A 21,137-nucleotide genomic window follows, 5' to 3' on the forward strand; every position below is an offset into this window, starting at 1 on the left:
GCAACTGAGGCCCGCAACAGCCTTACGCAGATCTGTAGAGGCAGATGCAGGAAATTTTGTTCTGTCAGTGGCTTTTTCTAAAGACAGATTGCCCTAATGGCCAGTGTGCTGCTGCTTATAAACAAGAACACACCCGAGGGATGCAGCAGATTGACGAAATGGGTGTCAGAGCAGCTGTCAAGGAGAGACCAGTGTGTGTTAGTGCTGCTGTGACGGTCACGAGGGCAAGCGGGCTGCGAAGAGTTCACACACCATCAGATCAAAGCAACCCTTTCAGCCTGAGCTAACTGTGCCAGGAGGGCAGCTGTAGAATCCCAAGGGCTGTAAATGCATCAGCAGACTTCTGAAACTGTTAATTGTAGCTGTGTTTCCTAAAAGCTGCATGGCTGGGAAAAGATCACCCAGGAGGGAGATGGATGTTTCAGTGAGACTCAGACACCGCCTTCCACCCTCAGGAGCCCGTAGCTGCCATCCAGGGCTGAGCTGAGGGCCGAGCTGAGGGCCGCGCTGCCCAGCCGTGCCCTGGAGGAGCCCGTAGCTGCCATCCAGGGCTGAGCTGAGGGCCGAGCTGCCCAGCCGTGCCAGGGCTGAGCTGAGGGCCGCGCTGCCCAGCCGTGCCGCACACAGCCGGGGCCGTGCCGCCTGTCAGGCCGCGTTTGCTGCGCCGCTGCCGCGCTGTCAGCCTCGCTGGCGTCCCGCCGCTGCCAGGCCCTTCCTCTGCAAACGTGATGCCACAGCCCATCTCGTATCTTGGCCCGGTGATCTAGAGTAGGGGATAATGCTCGTGAGCAGCCAGGGCCCGCAAACACTGCCACGCTTTCGTTGTTGTTCTGTCTGTCGGTTCTCTGTCTCCATCACCCCTTGTCACGCACGTACAGAGCAGGTGAAGCAGGAGGTGCTTTTATTCCCTGCTGTGTTGTATAATTGTGATTGTCAGACAGTGGGGAAGGCTCGGCCATGAATTCAGCGTGACACGTGTTCTCCTAAGGCAGGGCAAGGGACGGATGTGGGGCCTCCTGACGAACGGCCTGCTCGGGGTCAGCTGCGCCATTTGCCTTAGTTGTGAAGCAGGTTGACCCCATTTATGTTTCCTGGGTGTGTGGAGGTTGTGACACTATCTAATATATATAACACAGCATGTAAATGTGTTATATATCATTATACAAGATTTTCCAGTATCATCTTGACTGTCTGCTAACAGGTTTATCTTTTTAAAAGCTTTCTAACGTAACAATCACATGAAAAGTGCACGTAAGTGCATTACAAATCCACTCATAAGCACTACTGACCCCCAATAATTAAGAGATTATACCACCAACTATCATAAACTGAGTTTCTAAAAGGCAGAACAAATAGTTTTCAGTGCAGGATCAGCCATTATTCTAAAAACAAGTAAAGCAGATAAATTCAAGTCGGAGTACAAAAGAACCGCATCATTTGTGCTGGAAGGAAACACCTTTTGAAAACCCTGCTGTTAGGCACCTAGGGACTGACAGTATTTCATCCGTGGCAGAAGCAGTTTGTGGTGTCTGTGCTGGATTTGCTCCTGTCTGCCCTGACCCGGTGGGTGACCCCACGGTGCTGCGGAATGTGGATTCCCCCTGCACAGGCTGCTCACGGCTAGAAACATGGGGAAAAGCAGACAGAAGTGGTTAACAGTCAAATGCCCTGGTTGTTTCTCTGGTTGGTGGATCCCACAGAGCCCAGTGATGCTGGGGGGAGGCTCCCTGCTCGCTCAGATCTAGGTCAGGGCTTGGCAGCAGCTCACTGCCCCGAGGCAATGCCTGAGATGCTCAACCCACCCCTGTCCAGCCCAGCCCAAGCACTCCAGGGTGCTGGAAACCTGGGAAGGGGGGTGGGCTGGGAACAGCCTTTCAGATTCCAGGCCTATGAATATTTATGAAGTGCTTTTATGCTCATTAATACTTCTCCTGCATCCATATGTTCACAAGGTTTACCAACATAAGTGGGTGATGTTGGGTAATTTTCCTTCAGTTGGTATATTTGAATATTTTAAAGGGGGAAAATATCGAGAGTTTTCCAAATCAGTCTGGTCAGGAACAAGATGTATCATAAACCTATTCACGGGGGTATCTTGCAAGAAAAGCATTTTCACTGGGTAGAGAATTGAACTAGAGAAACTGCACCAGTGGTCTTCAGCCACTCATCTGGCTCACACGGTCAGACACTGGCAAAAGATAATGGCTTAAAAAATGAGGTGCACTTCTTCCAGGCTGTGGCTGTGTAAGTATGCAAAGAGCCTTGGGGACCAGCCCAGGCTCCCCAACGTCGTTCAGCTGGGGGGAAATGGGGACTGAAGCCGCCAGCTCAGGTTCATTGTAATTCCTGGCAAGTTAGCCTAAGCAGAACATCTCCAGGGTGGAAAGGAGTGTTCTAGTCCCTGATTTCCCGATGCCTTTGGCTGTTTCAGCCAGCCAGCCGCGCAGGCTGCCGGCTGAGGCGTCAGGCACACCATGAGGCAAGCTCTGGTGACGCCTCACACTGCCTGGCTGCTCCAGCCCATACGGGTTCACATTTGCAGCCAATTTAAACTTGCACCCGTGCCTCAGCTGATCAGCAACTGTGCTTAACGCACACAGAGTGAGGCATCGTGAGGTACTCCCTTAGTGAGCTGAAGGGCTGCCTGTGTGTTTGCTGCCTTTGCTTTCTCCCCTGAACACTTCCCATCTTTTCCCCAGCAGCTGTAAGCGAGGCCTGTGCTGTGCTCAGGGGCTGCCTGCCCGGCCAGATGGCCACTGGTGCTGCGGGGCAGATGGCCATCAGCCTTAGCACAGCGCCAGCCTCTGCCCCTGCCGGCACATCCACAGGCAAGAGCGAGCCGGGGGGGTTGCAGCTCAGCCTGCTGTGTGCAGGCAAACTCACAGCAAATCCCGTAGTGCCATTATAAATAGCAAACACAGATCCGTGGATGGATGGATGGACAGACCGACAGACCGGCAGACAGATAGATGATACTCTCCGTTGGTAAGAGGCTGTGCCTGGGAACAAAGGCTGAGGAAGGCAATCATTCCTTTCCATGTGAAATGTTACCTGTAAGCTTTGTTGCAATTCTGAACAGCTCAGTGTCGGTGAAGCTGCAGTTTTTCCCAGTCAGTGAACACTCATGTGCACACACATTAGAGCTCCATCCATTACCAGTTCTGAAAAGCTTCTGTGGCCCCATTTATACAGCTTTCTGACAAACAAAACCAAACAGCAAAGCTGTGTGTCAGATCCTGCATGGTGAGAGACTGATGAACTGTGCTGCTTTTAGAAGCAGCATCAGCCCCGCAGCCAGTGCCCCAGACAGCGCTGCAGTGACATTGGCAGCGGCAGCAGGGGTGAGCAGCGAGCGGGGCCTTCACCCAAACACGTTGTGACACCGGCCCCCACCCGGCCCTGCGCCCAGGGACACGAGGCAGCCTCCTCACAGCTCCTTGGCTCCTGGTCTGGGTTAAGTTCTGGGTCTTTTTAGGAATTGCTTGTTGAAGTGCTTGAGGCTTTCCTTTGCCCGTGTGAGCAGTGGGCAGAGCTCGCTGCTGAAGGTCAGGCTTTGGAGAGAGAAGCCCGGCCAGTGTTAATCCTTGTGTTTGTTTTGTTCTGTAGGTACCTGCGCTGCTTCCAAAACTCCAGGTTAGAAAGCTGTGGAGAAAATCCCGTCACACCGAAACTCTGAAACCTCTCCAGGTACTTGTGCGTCCACCGTCTGCATGAGACCGGGCAGTGCAAACAGCAAAGGGAGAGTGCCAGCGTGTAAGGAGGGCAATTGTGCACAAGTGTTATATCCCTGCTGAAGATGGCGCTTTAAGTCAAAGGTTATGGGTCTTGATATGAGCATATGATGCTGTTGTAAGAGAAATGCTACCAAATCCCACTCTGCCAGCTGCAAATGCCAGCACTGGCATTACACTGACAGGCTACACAGAATCCTAAGGGTTGGAAGGGACCTTGAAAGATCATCTAGCCTTTCATGCTTAAAGCACGTGTCCATTTTGAGTCTAAATACCATTGGCAAGCATTTAATGTACTTGGAAGAGCCGCAGACAGCAGCTGGGGCAACTGCCTGCAGGCCGGGGCTGAGCCGTGCAGGGCGCTGCGATGGGTCCGAGTCGCCCCGGGCATGCTGTGGCCCTGGCTCCGGAATTTCAGCTCCATTTTCCCCTTAGTTAGTCTTTCTTAATAACATCATGGGTTTTTAAACGAAAAAGCTAAGTCTACAGGACAGGTACATGTGTAAATAAGGGACTGTGCTCATGTATATGTTATTATCTATATGTAAAAAGATCTGTACATAGGAAAGGAAAACGGCTCAAAGAATGTTTTCAAAACTGGTTCTTTGGTATAAATGCACAGACAGGAAATTGACATCAATGTGTTCCTTAATTTCAGCAGAAGGGTTCTGGCTCAGTTCTCAGTCCCTTTGTGTTTGATCCCGCTGGGGTTTCGTGCGATGAGTTTGTGCAGCGGGTCTGTGTCCGCGGCACGGAGCAACCCTGGAGATCAGCGGCAGCCCTCCTCCGGGGGTGGGCTGTGCCAGCCTCCCCTGGTGTCCCTCACCACTGGGGCACATGCCCTTCGAAAAACAGCCTCAGAGCCACAGGACCGGCTGGGGGGCTCTACCCTCAGCCGGGGCTTCTCCGTCCCCTAGTCCCTCTGTGCAGGGGTTTGCAGCCCGAGGGACCCTGGCTGTGCTGTGAGGGACCCTGTGGGTTTGCAGCCCGAGGGACCCTGGCTGTGCTGTGAGGGACCCTGTGGGCTTGCAGCCCGAGGGACTCTGGCTGTGCTGTGAGGGACCCTGTGGGCTTGCAGCCCGAGGGACTCTGGCTGTGCTGTGAGGGACCCTGTGGGCTTGCAGCCCGAGGGACTCTGGCTGTGCTGTGAGGGACCCTGTGGGCTTGCAGCCCGAGGGACTCTGGCTGTGCTGAGCTCCTCGGGCCAGCAGCCGTGAGCCAGGGCTGCCAACTGCTGCAGCTTCTCAGCAGCTCTCACAAATTCCCAGATGCCCTTCAGAGTGAGACGGGCCCCGATGACCCGCAGGTGTCTGTGTGCATCACTGACAGACCACAGGCCGTGGGCAGCGTGCGGGTGCGTGGCTCGGAGCCGTGGGCAGCGGTGGCTGGGGCTCAGAGCCGAAACCCGCTGGGGCCAGCGCTGGCCTCGCACCGCACCGTCACCGCTCGCAGGGCTGCGGCCGTGTCTGCAGTGCTCTGCTCCAGTACTCCCTGTCGCCTTCAGCGTACCCTCGAGTGCCTTACACAGCGTGTGAAGAAGTGCTGACCCTGAGGAGAAGCAGCCCCCGGGCCTCGCTCGGGCAGCGGGCACCCGCTGCCGCATGGATCTAGCTCAGACTCAGGAAATCGTGCTGTGAATAGTGTATTAACCCTGTACTCACACCCTGTACATTTTATACAAAGCAACCGTTGTAAACTTATGCAAAACAAAGCACCAGAGAAGCGTTCTCCCCGTGGCCTGTGCCCTGACTCGTGTCCCCGACGTGCTCCTGCCCCCGCAGCCTCGGTCCCAGCGCCCGGTGCCGTGCTGAAGCAGGCACTGACGGGCCTCAGAGGCTGGGCACCACTCACAGAATTTTACACATATTTTTGTATCGTGATTCATATGATATATATCGAGAGACTTTCTATTCATTTGTAAAATACATAAATTATTGTGAACTTTTAATAAAAAGGTCTGTTTTAAACCTTCAAACGGAGACGTTTTCTGGGCTCCTTTCCCCAGCTGCAAGCACTTACACTAACTTGGCTTATGTTTTGTTTATCATGCAGTGATTTTTTAAACACTTTTCTTGGAATCACAGAACGGTTTGTGTGGGAGACACAGTAATGATCAGCTGGTTCCACCCCCCTGCCACGGGCAGGGACACCTTCCAGCAGCCCAGGCTGCTCCCAGCCCCATCCAACCTGCCCTTGGACACTGCCAGGGATGGGGCAGCCACAGCCTCTCCGGGCAGCCCTGTGGCGGCGGAGCAGGGGCCGGCACTTGAAGCGCCCGGCGAAGCCCGGAGGTGGGCCGGTCGCTGTGCCCTCCCGCCCGGGAGCCCGCGGCCGTGCGGGGGCCGTGTCACGAGTGGGTGGTCACGGCCGGGCGGGGCGGGGGCTGGTCCCTGCGCGGCTCTTAACGCGCTCCGCTCCGCTCCCCGGGGACAGCGCTGTGGGAGCGCTCCGGCACCCGCACCCGCTCCGGCAGCGGGGTCCCCGGGCACATGTCGGGGCGGCGGGAGGAGCCGCTGCCCGCCTGCTTCGCGGGGCTGGGGGCGGGCAGCCCGCGGCCGCGGCAGAAGCGCGGGGGCATGTTCTGCAGCGTGGAGGACGCTTTCGACAACAAGACGCTGGATTTCCCCTCGCTCGGCGGCCCCAGCCCCGGGACCCCCGCCGGCGGCCACTGCCGCGACCCCGGCCCCGGCCCCTCCGCCGCGCAGGGAGAGCTGCCCGACGGCTGCCCGCAGGTAAGAGGCAGCCGTGCCGGGGCCTGGGCGGGCAGGGAGGCAGCCGGCAGCGGGGGAAGCCGCGGGGAGCGCGGAGTTGCCGTGGCCGAACCCCCGCCGGCTCCCGCTGTCTCGTCCCGTCCCAGCCCCGCGCCTGGGGAGGGGACCGGTGGCCAGGAAAAAGCCGGCGGACGGGCTGCTCGCAGGAGACGAGTTCGAGGGGGCGGCGAGCGGCCACTTTTCCTTCGGAGGACACGGCTTTCCCCGCCGCCCACCGTGCCCGACGCGGCCGCGGCACCGAGCGCGGCGGCTCCGCTCGTCTCCCCGCCGGGACGGCTTTGTGTGCGGCGCCGGCAGCGCGGCCCCGGCACGGCGGCGGGCGGCGGGACCCGGGGCGGCGGCGGGGGCGCGCACGCACGCGGGGACGCGCGCTCGCGGGCACGGAGACACGCGCGCACACACACGCAGCCACACGCAGCCACACACAGGCAGAGCCACGCACGGCCGCGCACAGCCACGCACAGCCGCGCACACACACAGAGCCACACGCAGCCACACACGCACAGGCAGAGCCACGCACGGCCGCGCACAGCCACGCACAGCCGCGCACACACACACAGCCACACGCAGCCACACGCGCACAGGCAGAGCCACGCACAGCCACGCACAGCCGCGCACACACACACAGCCACACGCAGCCACACGCGCACAGGCAGAGCCACGCACACACACGCACAGGCAGAGCGCGAAGATGTCGCACCCGGGCAAGAAGAGCGTTCCCCGCGTCACGGTGAGGGGCCGCGCGGGGCGGGCGGGACCCCGCGGGCTGCGGGGCCGGTGCGTCCCGCGCGGCCGGTGGAGCGGGGCCGGCCCCGGGGCGCGCTGCCGGGTGCTCTCGGCTGCGGGGGCTCGGCGGCCCCGGCGCTAACGGAGCGGCCGTCGCTGCCGGGCGGGGGCCGGGGGGTGCAGCCCCTCCCCGCGGGCTCCGCCGCTGCCTTTGTTGGCCGCGGCCCGGGCTGAGCCCGGCGGCCCCGGCGCTTTGTCTGGGGCGCAGCCGGGGTCCCGCTGACAAAGGCTGCCGGGGGACAAAGGCAGGCGCGACCCTCACCGCGGCCGCGGGGCCGCCCCGACGCCTCCCTAACTTTCCTTTGGGCGCTGGGGCCGAAAACGTGCTTCGGCAACGGTTTCTTGGCGGGACGCGCTTGGGAGAGGGCAGGGGAAGCACCTGCCAGCCTTGTTGCCTGCCCGGCATCAGCCGGCCCCGGCCGCCGCCCCGCTGTGGCTGCCCGGCTCCGCGGCGGGACGGGGGCCCCAGCGCCGCGGCTGCCCCTCTCCGCCGAGGGACGGGCCGACCGAGATCTCCGGACAGGCAGGCTCTGCTTCCCCCTGGTTTTGCTGCCTCACGGCTGAGTTCCCTTGAAAACATCCCGGGGGCTGCGGGAGCGGAGCTGGAGCGGGGTGGGATGGGATGGATGGGGATGGGGATGAGGGTGGGGACGGGGAGGGGATGAGGATGAGCCCGGGGAGGGGATGAGGATGAGCCCCACAAGGGGAGGGGCCGTCCGGCTGTCCCGTGGGGCAGCCCGCACTGAGGCTTCTTTTGATTGAGTTTTATGAGACACGGGAAGACAACAAAGATGCAATAAAAGCCTCGACAGATTCTTTTCCTTTAAACGGCAATTTAATAGGATTTTCTTGTTGTGAGTTGGGTTTTTTTAATATACCGGTGATGCTCTTAAAAGCGAGACCCCAAACTGTTTTGCAGGCTGTTGGGCAGCAGCACGTGAGGCTGTTGTGAGCCATCTCCACGGACTCTTGCTGCCTTGGGTTGTGTTTTTGTGGAGCCGCTGCTCTTTGTGTTGCCCGTTTTAGCCTCAGTAATAATTTTTCTAGCAACACAAGAGAGCAGGAAAGGAATCCTCTGAAACCGGGCTGCAGTCCCACATTGCATATGTGCTTTCTAATTCATCTGGTTAAAGACTCTGCAAATCTGACAGCTGTGCCACTGTCTTGCTTTGAAGCGAGGAAAGCCCTGGAGGCATTATCTGCCCCACAAGACTGTGAAAACGAAGGAATGTCGGTAAATTACTGGGTTAATGAGATGCACATAGAAGCTTCTGTAAGCAGGGCTGATGGAGGAGACAGGTACAGGGCTGAGCTGCAGGATTTTGACTTGCAACCCTTGGGTAACTGCTGAAATCTGGGGCCAGTCTCTGAGCTTGGCCCTGAGGAGCCCCTGTGGGGGGCTGCCCCTGGGGGGGCCGGTGGGAAGCGGCCCATGCTCCTCCGCTCACAGCTCTGAAATGGGGGTCAGTGTACCCGTTGCTGTGGGGCCCGGAGGTGCTGCCCACACCCCCCAGGAGGTGGCAGCGGCTCCCAAGGAGATCAGCCTTCCTCTCACATGAGAGTTTCCAGTGGCTTCCTATGCAAGGTGTGTTTGGGCTTTGGTGTAGAATGCTTTGGATAGTCACTAAACGTGTGTGACTGAAGGGCAAATGTTAAATCCACACAAACCTGAGTGCTCAGAATGAGTGAGCAGCGTCTCGATAAAGCAGCCTCTCAAAGAAGGGTGTTTTTTCTCCTTCAGAGTGACCAGCTTCTCATCAAAGGAGGAAAAATTGTCAACGATGATCAGTCGTTTTATGCAGACATTTATGTGGAAGACGGTTTAATAAAGTAAGTTCAAAGTCCATCCCTGGTAACAGCTTCCAAGCGTGATACAGCGCCGTGGAATTTGAACGAGCTGCTTTCCTGATGTTTTTGTCATGGAAACTTGTTCCCCCCGTGAAAAACAAGGACAGCTTTTTAGAACAGTGTCAGGAACAAACTGTGTCAGTGGACTTCTGTGGCTGGAAAGATGTGTCAAGTGCTGAGAGCCCGTGCTCTGCTGTGAGCTGTGCAGGGCACGAGGGGCAGCCGCGCGCTCTGAGCCCTGCCGCTCTGCTCGGCGGGTCCCGGTGTGCCGGGGCTGGGGTGGGACGGGCGCTGCAGGGCCACAGGCTCCCCAGCAGTGCCCGTGTGTGCAACCAGCAGCCTTTGTTCTTGCCAGCGGGCAGGAGATCTTGGTATCCCTTTCAGACAGATCGGAGAGAAGCTGGTTGTGCCTGGTGACGTGAGGACGATCGATGCCTATGGCCAGATGGTGCTGCCGGGGGGGATCGACGTCCACACCAGGCTGCAGATGCCCGTCATGGGAATGACCTCTGCCGACGGCTTCTACCAAGGCACGAGAGCAGCCCTGGCAGGAGGGACCACCATGATCAGTAAGACACAGCAGCACTCCAACACACTGCTAAGTAGAAGATGGTTTAGCAAAACCCATTGGGCCTTTTAGCATTGCAGAGGTTGTTCACCCTCATAGCAGAGGATGGTAATGTTTGAAATCCAAGCAACACAAAGCTTGTGAAAATGCATTATGGACCTTTCAGAGCTTCCTTCTGTTGCTACACACATACATATGTGTATAGCTGCTCCTGCTCACCTCACAAGAGAATAAAACAGAAGAAAACTTTAAACTCCTCTCGGTACACTTTTGACAGCTTTGCATTTTGGTTTGGTGAGAGTGTTTCATCTCTCTCAGCCTGGGTTCCGTTCTGGGGTCAATGTAAAATAATGGCGACTTCTGTTTTGTTCTTATCCTGGTCCCCAGGCCCACTGTAATGTGTGGCTGAAGGACCAGTCTGAACAAATGCTGTCAGGAAATAGGAACAGATACAGGGAGGGGCAGTACCTGCATTCCTGTGCCACTTGATCGAGGTGAACCTGCCTGGGCAAGAGACTGGACTAGGTGGTCTCTAGAGATCCCTTCCATCCGTCACCACGCTGGGGTTCAGCGATGGGCTGTGGGGCACTGCCCATGGACTGTGACTTGCCTGGCTTTGGTCACCATCCTCACGCTGCCCTGGGCAGGCTGTGCAAAACAACAGGGGCAGTAGTAGCTCTAACTTGGGAGTTGTTCTGTTCCTTCCCTTTATGTGGGAAATTGTTGTCCTCTGTCTGTCGTCAGCGCCACAAAAATGGGTCAGCATTAAAATGTCTCCTTTCCACAGCAGCAAAGCGTTGCACAGGAGTGTCGGTGGCTGCCACCCCCCGGGTGTGTCTGCAGCCCGTTCCCTGGCACGTGCTAACGCTGTGCAGTGTCTCCCCAGTTGACCACGTGTGCCCCGAGGCCGGGAGCAGCCTCCTGGCTGCCTACGAGCAGTGGCGGGCGCGAGCTGACAGCCAGGCCTGCTGCGACTACTCCCTGCACGTCGACGTCCCGCGCTGGCACGACAGCCTGGGCGAGGAGCTGGAGGCCCTGGTGAAGGACAAGGGTAAGGGCAGAAGGAGGGGTGCTCTGGCAATAGCCCACAGAACCCCCCGCATACCATAGTTATTGCAGCGAAGGCACGGTGAGGGTCAGCTGTGATGGTTGCTGCTGCTGAGCCACGCTCCTCTGACCCAGGGATGGATGGGACATAGGGAGGGGACACTGCTCCTCCCCATCGAGGTGCGAGTGACCCGTCCCTCACTGCCTGGGAGAAGCTTGTGGACAGAGGCCTTGGCACCAGATTTGTGCCGTACATCTTGTTCATATGCGCTCAGCTGCGGGCAGGGACCGGCCCAGCCGTGCAAATCGACTGTGGAAGCTACAGGAGTGGTGCTGGACATCTGACTCAGGCTGCATGGTGTGCTTAAGTGAACCCAAAGCCCGTGTTCCGAGGCTTTCCCTGGGGATTGCCTCCCTGCCTCCATTGCTGCGCAGCTGGAGCAGCTGCTGGAGGGGGCTTGCTGCCAGGAGGCCATCAGCAGGAACGCAGGCCTTTCATCACTGCTTGTTCCTGTGTTTGGAACCAGTTTTGCTTTCAGATATGCTAATGTAGAGCTAAATGACTTCAGTGTAATTTGCAGTGTTGGGAGCAAGGGCTTAATTGGTCCATTACCATAGAAATGTGCAGTCAATTCCCTGTGACAATGCAGAGTGGCTGCAGCTATGCCAGGCTTGGATGGGCATTTTTCACATGGCATGAAATACAGTTTATTTGTAGTTTGATCATTGTGTGGGATCAGTTGTTGCCTCTCTGGGTATGAACTATAGTAGCAGTTCTCTGGCTTTGACTCAGTGCTTTCATGAATCATTCCTGGTGTTAGAAGTGATGGAAATGGGGGTTGGGTGCAGTGCTGTGCAAAGCACCGCTCCTCTGTCCCTCCAGCTGAACAGCACTGCACTAACACTGCCCTGGTGATAGGGAGCCTCATCTGTGGCTGCAACTTAGCACCAATGCTCCAAAAGACCATCATCAGAAAGAAGTTGGGGATAAACTAAACGCCTCTGGAAGAAAAGGCAACCTGGGAGCAGCGTGTGTGGTCTGTGTGGTGGGAGCGAGTTACAGAGAGCACTTGAAACCAGGAGTAGAGCTCAGGGTTCTGGGGTTTGGTTCAGGGGCACCCAAAGGCAGAGGGTGTTGTTCTTCACAGCTCCCAAGCCTGGAGGTTTCGTTCCTGTGGGGACAGTTCCCGTTTCAGCCCTTGGCCTTGCTCTGTTGCCAGACTCCAGCTGCTCAGCCTGTACCCACTCGCTGAGTTCTGGGCTGGGACTATAACCACCCTTTCCTTTCCTCAAGGTGTGAACTCCTTCCTGGTTTTCATGGCGTACAAGGACAGGCTGCAGTGCACCGATGCCCAGGTAACGCAGCCCGTGCCCGGGGAGAGCGCGGCCCAGCTCTGAGCAGCCGCTGGCGTCTCCCTGAGGCCGGGCAACACGCGTCTCTCGGCAGATGTATGAGATATTCTGCGCCATCCGAGACCTGGGGGCCATCGCCCAGGTGCACGCGGAGAACGGAGACATCATCGATGAGGTACTGGCTCTGGGGTCTTTCCCGTTCGAGCTGGCCCGGGGCGAAGTGCTGCCCTGACCGCGGGGCTGGGGGAAGGGGGAGCAGTGCCGCAGGGTCGGCCAGGCTGGCTCCAGGGGAGAGGGGGGGAGTGCTGGGACAGGGGCTGCTGTGGGCTAAACAACAGGTACCCTGCAGGCAGCAGCATCCCCCCAGCTCCTCACATGCTCTTGAGTTTCCTCACAGAGGTTTACAGGGACTGCTCAGTGGTTCCCAAAAGTACGCTCTGGGGCTGTTCCAAGGATGACTGACTGCCTTCAGTGATGCTTTATCACATCATCCCTCTTGTTTAGAGGTCCTGAGTGCCTGAGAAAATAAGGAGGTTTGCACCTTTTGAAATCATGTGCGTTACAGTTGGCCGAATGGATCTCCACAGATGGCACTCAGGAGCTTCCCTGGTGCTGCAGACTTGGCCCCTGTTCAGTATGCTTCCTTTTTGCCCTTAGAAAAGAAAACCTTGGGTACTCCCCGCAGGCAGCTGGCACGAGGTAGGGCTGGACTTGCAGTTACTTTTAGCCTAGGGTCACACAAGTACTCAGTCTGGTGTGGGAGGAGAGTTTACAATGAAAGCAGGATCCCAGTCCTTCAAATGGGCTTATTGGAACAAACAAGATAAAGGCTAATTCCCACTTCCCTGGGATTTTATCTGAGAAACCTCTTCTTCAGCTGGCTGTGAAACATAATGTCATCCCAGCACTTCCATACCTCCTGAAGCGTTTGCAAGCTGCCAGCATCGTGATGCTCAGGCCCTGGGGACAAGCGCAGAGGATATCTGCAGCAGGAGTAAAGTGCAGGGAGACATAAACATTCTCTAAGAGCAGGATGCTTTAAAGCCAGCGACATGGCGTCGATAGTGTTGAGTAATGCCCTCGTATCTGATGGCAGCTAAGTGGGAGCATTGCAGAACGTCACAGGGAGCAGTGGGGTGAGGTGTGTGCTGGGCAGCTGCCTTCAAGCTCAGCCTGGACAACGTGGGTGCGAGCCAGAGTTCGCTGCAGTGCCTGTCACGGGGGTCCCAGCTAACGGGGGCCCTGCGGGGCAGTGGGTGCTGTGGGGCTGTGGCAGAGGGGCCAAGCGCTCGCTCCTTCGGGAGCTGCTGCCGCGGGAGCAGGGGCAGCGCTCGGGCCAGCCGGGCTGCGGGGCACGCTGCAGTGCCAGGGCCGGGCAGTCCCCCGTGCTGCCTCCCCCAGAGCACGAGGTGGGTGTGCTGGGGAGCAGCCCTGGTGCTCTGTGGTGTCACAGGCACCGATGGCATCGCCCCGTCATGCTCGTGCGTTTCCATCCCCCTGCAGCTACTCCTGGGGAGGATTCTGTGTCCCACCGTGCTCCAGATGGGCTGATCCCGTCACTCACTGCTCTTCCCTTCTCTTTGTCCACCCAGGAGCAAAAGAGGCTGCTGGAGCTGGGGATTACGGGGCCGGAAGGGCACGTCCTGAGCCGCCCCGAGGAGGTAAGAGCGGGGAGCCCTGGCAGAGCTGAGCGGGGGCACAGCCGCCATGGGCAGCCCCTGAGCAGCCTGTGCCGTGCCCGCAGGTGGAGGCCGAGGCCGTGTACCGCGCCATCACCATCGCCAAGCAGGCCAACTGCCCCCTGTACGTCACCAAGGTGATGAGCAGAGGCGCAGCCGATGTCTTGGCGCAGGCGAAGAGGAAAGGTAAAGCCCCGTTTCACATTTGCACGCTCTAAGCACGGGTAATGGTGTCCAGGAACAGCATTCCAGCTGCCAGAGTCAAGAGCTTGTTACCACACAAGTTCTCCCCCGTTGTAAGGGTGTGAAAACGTGGTGGTGGCCTTTCTTCAGTGTGACAGAGCCAACTGCCTGAGCTGGAGAGGTCTGAGGAGTTGTACGTGAGACTTTGACACCTGAACCTCGGTAGACACAGCTGGGAAAAAAGGGAAAGAATTCACTTGTGATTGCGTGTTGTGAAGTAAATGAGAACTGGATCCAAATTCAAACTGGGGAGAGGGTGGGAAGAGCTGGAAGCAATTCTGCAGGACGCAGGGCAGAGGGCCAGGAGCAGGCAGTCCCACAGCCACCTCTGCCCCCAGCCAGGAGACCGCTGAGGCTCTGCTTTGCTTTAGAGCAAGGTGTGGTGGTTTGTACATACGAATGTGTGTTTGATCTAAGGACAAAATAGATGGGTCTTGGCAGCAGTTCCCAGTTGTAGGAGATAATCAGGGGGTTTGACGTGAGTTTCAGAAGCCGAGATCCTGAGCACATGGAAGTGACATGATGTGGTGTCGTTGCCTGCAGTATTTGCCCTGCTGTGTGCCAAGAGGCTGCAGGAGCTGTGGAGCAGTGGCACGGGCTGACTAATGCATTGCTCCACAGGCACCGTGGTGTATGGGGAGCCCATCACTGCCAGCCTGGGCACCGACGGCTCGCACTACTGGAGCAAAAACTGGGCCAAAGCTGCAGCCTTTGTCACGTCCCCCCCCATCAGCCCAGACCCCACCACGCCAGAGCATCTCTCCTCGCTCCTGTCCTGGTGAGTTGTGCCCTGGCACGACTGCCCAGGCACAAGGGTGCTGGGGAGGGGCTGAGGGAATGGGGGTGTTCAGCCTGGAGAAGCAGAGGCTGAGGGCAGACAGGAGCTCTCTCTGACAGGGGGCTGCAGGGGGCTGGGAGTCAGTCTCTCCTTTCAAGCACTGAATTACAGGACAAAAGAAAATGGGCTCAAGTTGCCCCAGGGCAGGTTTAGATTGGAGCTGAGCCAGGCTGCCCAGGGAGCTGGGGCAGTGCCCAGCCCTGGAGGGATCCCAAAGCTGTGGAGCTGAGGTGCTGAGGGCTGTGGGTCAGTGCTGGGCTGGGCAGGGTGAGGGCAGGGCTGGGACTGCAGCAGCTTCAGGGGCTTTAACAACCAAAACGATTCTATGATTCAGTGAAGAGCAGCCTTCCTTGGAGAACTGTTTCCTATAGTAATCTGAGGTTCCAAAGGAAGGTACCAAGATTAAAATGTTAGCTTGAATAGTAAAAGTAGTGGCCAGTTTAGGAGACACCATAAGCAGTGCTTCTGAGGCTGCTGGCTACACCACTTCAGTGATCCCAGTGCCTGATTCCTGTTTAGAGGAGCGAGATGATTCTGTGTACCTGTAAAAATGCCTTTTACCTTGACCTCCAAAGCTGAACAGGCTCTACAGGCTGCTGGTGCAGCCAACCTGCACCGGGGCAGCCCAGGGGCCGGCAGCAGCCCCCCGGGCAAGGTGCTGAGGGGGCTGCGGGAGCTTTCCTGACCCCCTGTGCCGTCCTTTGCCCAGCGGGGACCTGCAGGTCACCGGCAGCGCCCACTGCACCTTCAGCACCGCGCAGAAGGCCGTGGGCAAGGACAACTTCACCCTCATCCCCGAGGGGACCAACGGCATCGAGGAGCGCCTGTCCATAATCTGGGAGAAGTGTGTGGTAGGTGCTGGGGTGGCAGAGTCCCTGCAGAGCTGGGGGTGCCGCTGCAGGCAGGGCTTGAGCAAGGCAGTGGCAGCATCCTCGTTAATGCAAATGAACCAGGAGGTGTGGCGAAGTCTAGACTGCTGCTTCAGAGATCCCTAATGAGAGATGACACTTGAATGCCCTCAAAGTGTCTTCAAAGGCTCAGGCACAAGCATCACCTGCCCCACTCTCATACAAGTCTGAAGCCTCCATCCTAGGTAGGCTTTGTGCAAAGATAAACAGAGCTTAGCTTAACAAGTAAAGATGATAAATAGCACTATTTAGACTCCCTCCCAGTCTTTCTTCATTGAAATATCCTTGGCCAGCTTTAGCAAACGTGAGATGCCTGCAGGGGGAGTTGGAGCCCACCAGTGAAGGGCTTTTCAGAGACCTTAAACTTCAGAGTCTGAGGAAAATAGACCCCATCTACTGCATTATTTAGCCCCCAGGGATGAGGCTCAGCCCCCACTTCTCCCTTTGCACCGGGCCTGTAGCCCTGTCAGTGTGGATCCTCACGCTGCAGGCTCAGCCAGGGGGAGCTGGAGCCTCCTTCAGGCCGGGGCTGGGGCTGGGGCTGGGCTCCTGTCCCCATCATGGCCCTTCAGCCCTTCTCCTTCCCAGGTGCCCGGGAAGATGGACGAGAACGACTTTGTAGCAGTGACCAGTACCAACGCTGCCAAGATCTTCAACTGCTACCCCAGGAAGGGGCGCGTGGCCGTGGGCGCCGACGCAGACCTCGTCGTGTGGAACCCCAAGGCCACCAAAATCATCTCAGCAAAAACCCACAATTCGGTAAAATGTGTCAAAATTCCTTTTATTGAGGTTGAGAGTGAGGAGAGAGCGGTGAAGCAGTGTGGTTGCTCAGGTAAGGATCAGAGCTTTCAGCGAGGGAGGAGCTGTTCATGCAGGACCTTGTGGGTGCTGTGCAGGGAGGGATTGACCGTGAGGGAGCAGCAGCCACCGAGACAGTCTGTTGGGATCAGTGTATTTGCTGCAGGCTGGACAAACGTACACGCTGAAGTCTCAAGTATTAAACCATGAATGTAGCTGAGCACATCAGCGCCCTTCCCAGAGAGCCAGAGCCTCTGTTCCCAGGCGGGCTCCCGGGCGCTGCCTGTCCGTGGGATCATGTTCCCTGGAGAGATCCAGCTGCATCTTCATGGCGTTTGAGCCATTTTTGGTCTGGAAAATTAACTTTTGCTAAACTTTGGGTAGTTTGTTAGTGACGGTCACGGGAGTGTTCGCAGGAAGCAGCACCACTCTGCATTTCCCACAAGACAGACCTGACCTTCCATTACTATCTTGGCAAGAACTTGTCCCCGAACAGAGAACTGCAGCAGTGCTCCTCTGGGGCTTGGAGAGAATTGGTTGTTCCAGGTAGTAAAAGTCTATTTGGCTCCAGGAGTGCCGTGTGTCTTCTGGGCAAGGTGGGAGGTTTGTGAGGACTCGGTTTCTTTGTTCCAGTTTGCTTTGTTTCACTCAGTTAGGAGAACCTTATTGTTTGAAATAGGAAAGGTTAGTGAAGTACAGCTGATTGTACAAGGGGAGCAGTGCAGTGCATGCAGCTGTGGGCAGGGGGCAGAGCTGGCTGGACTCACCTTCCCAGATCTTAACCGTAGTGCGTGTCTTGGTTTGTTCTTTGCAGAACGTGGAGTACAACATCTTTGAAGGCACAGAGTGCCACGGGGTTCCTACCATGGTCATAAGTCAGGGAAAAGTTGTTCTTGAAGATGGAAACCTGTGTGTCACCGAGGGGTCGGGTCGCTTCATCCCAAGAAAGACGTTCCCCGATTTCATTTATAAGAGGATAAAGGCAAGGAACAGGGTAAGGCGTCCCCCAGCGCCCGTGACGGGGCTGAGCAGGGACACAAGGAGCCATTACGCACGTGCTGGGCCGGGTCCTTGCCCGCGCGGTGCCCCAGCGCTGCGCTTGCTCCCCGCAGCTGGCCGAGGTGCACGGCGTGCCCCGCGGGCTGTACGACGGGCCGGTGCACGACGGCGTGGGCAGCGCCAGGGCCGTGGCGCCCGCGCCCGCCTCCCGGATCCCGCCCGGCACCGCCAAGGCTCAGGGACCCCCCGTGCGCAACCTGCACCGCTCCGGCTTCAGCCTCTCAGGTAGGGCCGGGGGGGGTCTGCGGGGGCACCTCCGAGGTCTGGGCTTGTGTATGTGCAGCAGGGCAAACCTGAGCAACAGCAGCTTCGTTCCTGCTCAGTGACAAGCAATTGTTCCTGCCACAGCAGCCTAGGGACTGAAGGCAGCACAGGAAGCTCTAGAATGTGTCTGCACCACTGTGACTGCGCTGCCAGGCGCGGATAACAGAGCCTGGCACGGGCTGCCAGGCGGCTGCAAGCAGTGGGGCTCCTTCCCCCCGGAACTGGGGGTTAGAGGTGGTTGGGTTTGTAGAGACTGGCCAAAGAGCTCCATTTTTAGGAACCAACGAGATCATTTCTTGAGTTTTCCTGTGTAAGCAGACGGAGGCTCAGTATCACTCAGCTCAGCATCCTGCAGAAATCTGCCTGGCAGCTTTAGGGACCTTGGAAAGCCAATACTCTGCCACAGAATGACTTCCATCACGTTGTTTTCATAGCTGGGTGGAATCAGATGGATCACATATTGCTTAGTAAATGTACAAGGTCTCACGTTTTATTACCTAGAAACTGCTCATTCACAGGAAAGCCACTTACCCTGTTTTCCAGAGACACACGTAAAAACTAAAGCCATTCCAAACTGCACCCCCACACCACCGTGTCCAGCGGGACAGCCCGTGTAGGCTCTGCACGTGAGAGCAGCGGGGCTGCCACGTCTGTCTCTCCCCAGGGTCTCAGGCAGACGACCACATTGCCCGGCGCACGGCGCAGAAGATCATGGCCCCGCCGGGCGGGCGCTCCAACATCACCTCGCTGTCCTGAGCGCTGTGCCGGCGTCCAGCAGCCGCCCCACACCCTCTTCCTGTAGGTAGGAACTAGAGTAGCTCGCAGAGGTAGCGCTCCCGCCCCACTCCTCCCGGCCCGCGTCCGTTCCCGGGACAGCCCCGGCCTCGTGCATGCACCCGGCGCTCAGCCGCGCGCTGCCGCTGCCCGGGGCCAAGGCGGGGCTGCGTTCGCTGCTGGGGCTCCTTCATACTCGCCTCGACGGCCCTTTCTAGCCCAAGGACTTGTAACCGATACACAGCTCCCTGAGCCGCATCCTGCCTGTCAGCAGCACCCAGCAGGTCCCTGCACGCCCCGCGCAGCCGTGGCCATGCCTGGGGCTGGTGCCACCGTGGCTGTGCCCGGGGGCAGAGCATCCGTCCCTGCTGTGCCTGTGGCCTGGTGGGGCTGCCCTGGGCCGTGCAGGGCCGGGCTGGCTGCCCCCACCCCCGGGACACAGGCAGCGTGCCCGTGGGCTGCAGCCTCGCTGCTAAGGCTTGGTTTTGAAGGACTATTTATACATTTTTTCAAGAGCCAAGTGCGTGTCTTACAACCAGTAACAGCTCGTTTGAAGGCCAGGTGCACATGACACTCTTTTATAAAGGTTACTCTAGCCCCTTTACTCTGTTTAAAGGTATGTACAGTGACTGTGAACCTCTGTGCCACAAAGCTATGCATGTACCTCTAAGGGAATGGCTCGCCATTCTGCTGCTGTTCCTCGCTCTGAATAAAGCCTGTTGGAAGTCAGTAAAAGATAGAAGAGGCTGAACCATCTGATGTTTATGTTTTCCTCCTGAGGGTCTGTAAAATCCACTTATGGGCTGTATCTTCCTGCAACAGCAAGGGGCCATTGTCAGCTGCGGGGGTACCCACCCGCTCCAGCCCAGCCGCCTGCCCAGGGGCCCCAGCAGCTGTGGGGCCACTCACAGCCCCCCAGCTGCCAGGAAAGATGAACAGCCGTGGGCAGGGCTGGGGTTTCCTGCTGGGTCAGCAGCACTGTGGTGCCTGTGAGACCCAGATGTGATGTGAGATGCTGTGGCCTGGCTGCGAGATGCAGATTTCCCTGGGGCGGTGTTGTGCGCTGGTTTCCAGCTCTGTCTGAAACAGGGAACAAGGGAACAAAAGGGTTGTGGGAACATGAGGAAGCTTCTGCTCTATGGGTGGGAGCTGAAACCACACTGCTGACAGCGGCCCAGGCCCAGCCACGACGGGCTGGAGGCTGCTGTGGGGCTTTGCGCCTGTCAGCTTTCTCACCTCCCGCAATTTAAGGGCTGTGAGCAGGGAAATGCCCTCACTATTACCTTCACCTCCTCTCCTCCACAAGGGGTGAGAAACCCAGCTCCTTGTGCACTCCGTGTGCTGCTGGCCCTTGGGGACAGCCGGGGCTGCGAGGGGCCTCCCCAGCAGCATCACGCCGGGGCTGGGGTTGGGGCATGGCACTGCCAAGGGCTCTGCACAGAGAGACAACTGAAGGCCCAGCTATTGATTTGTCTTGTTCCTTCACTACCTTTGAAGTCAGGAAGTGCCTTTGTAGATGCTTTCCACGCTGAGATAAAGTAAGACAGCACATAGCACCAAGAAATGCAATAAATCATGCCAAGTACTGATGAGGGATGAAAGAGAAAAACCAGAGACCTCCTCAAGTTGCCCTGGGCCTTTTTAATCGAGATTAAGGTACAGGATCCAGGACTGTGCAGAGAAACACTAAAATACTAATCCTAAATGAACTACTGAAGCCAGCTGTGGGTGCTGTGCAGAGGGACTGTGTGTGGGTGCCACTCACACACCTCCCAGGGACCAGCCCGTCAGAAGCGGCTCCGAACCGCGCAGCACAGCTCACCCGGGTAGGGACCACCCTGGCCATGCCCAGGTGCTCCTCATGCTCACCGAGCCCCCAAACTCACCACTGTGCAGAGAAAGTCCTCCTGGAGACCCGTGGGCACCCCTGCCTGGCAGCCGAGGCGGGAGCTGCGTGGTGTGGGGCACGCGGCCGCAGCTTGCTCAGGAGGAATGACAAGAACTTGGCAGTGTTAAAAATACACATTTATTACTCCACATACATAGTGGCTTCTGGCAGGACCTGCAAAAACCCAAACTGGTCATAACTTAAATATTCTGTGACATGGTAAAAGTTTCATGCACTAAAATTACAGAAATGTATTAACATAAAATACAAAGATTTACATTTATTTCCACTGAAAGAGCCTTCAAAAATACCCCGCCAAGGCACCAGGATTTCTGCACTCTCCAGTGTCGAGTTTACATCGTTGGCCTTTTGGCTAGTGTTTTGTTACTCTTACTCTCTTTTTGGCAAGGCATACAGGACTGGCAACAGCAGAACCATCGGGACCTGACCCGGCATCCGTGTCCTGCGCAAAGTTCCCAGCGAAGTCTGTGGAGTTCAATGGAAACGCTCAAAAATATGCAGATTGGCAAAACTTCGTAACACAACGGAGAGAATAAAAGTCATACGGCAGGGAATTTAAGG

General features: G+C 57.4%; 1 protein-coding gene across 3 annotated transcripts; it reads left to right on the forward strand.

The window, feature by feature from the left end:
• The first annotated feature begins 6,220 nt into the window (after positions 1 to 6,220).
• DPYSL4 (dihydropyrimidinase like 4) lies at positions 6,221 to 19,229 on the forward strand. 3 transcript variants are annotated; one of them, XM_062000952.1, is made up of 15 exons: positions 6,221 to 6,463; positions 9,030 to 9,118; positions 9,521 to 9,705; positions 10,591 to 10,755; positions 12,046 to 12,107; positions 12,199 to 12,279; positions 13,697 to 13,765; positions 13,849 to 13,969; positions 14,648 to 14,804; positions 15,574 to 15,715; positions 16,361 to 16,531; positions 17,385 to 17,564; positions 17,683 to 17,854; positions 18,558 to 18,691; positions 18,886 to 19,229. In XM_062000952.1, exons 1-14 carry the CDS (start codon positions 6,221 to 6,223, stop codon positions 18,647 to 18,649), a joined length of 1,929 nt encoding a protein of 642 aa, XP_061856936.1. In that variant the 3' UTR covers positions 18,650 to 18,691; positions 18,886 to 19,229. The 3 variants fall into 3 exon arrangements, with proteins under 3 accessions (XP_061856936.1, XP_061856935.1, XP_061856937.1); XM_062000951.1 differs by having other exon boundaries at positions 18,558 to 19,229; XM_062000953.1 differs by lacking the exon at positions 6,221 to 6,463 and adding an exon at positions 6,919 to 7,232 and having other exon boundaries at positions 18,558 to 19,229.
• Positions 19,230 to 21,137: the final 1,908 nt, after the last annotated feature.

Source organism: Colius striatus, chromosome 8 (genome assembly GCF_028858725.1).
Source record: "Colius striatus isolate bColStr4 chromosome 8, bColStr4.1.hap1, whole genome shotgun sequence".
In the NCBI taxonomy this organism is placed as follows: domain Eukaryota; kingdom Metazoa; phylum Chordata; class Aves; order Coliiformes; family Coliidae; genus Colius; species Colius striatus.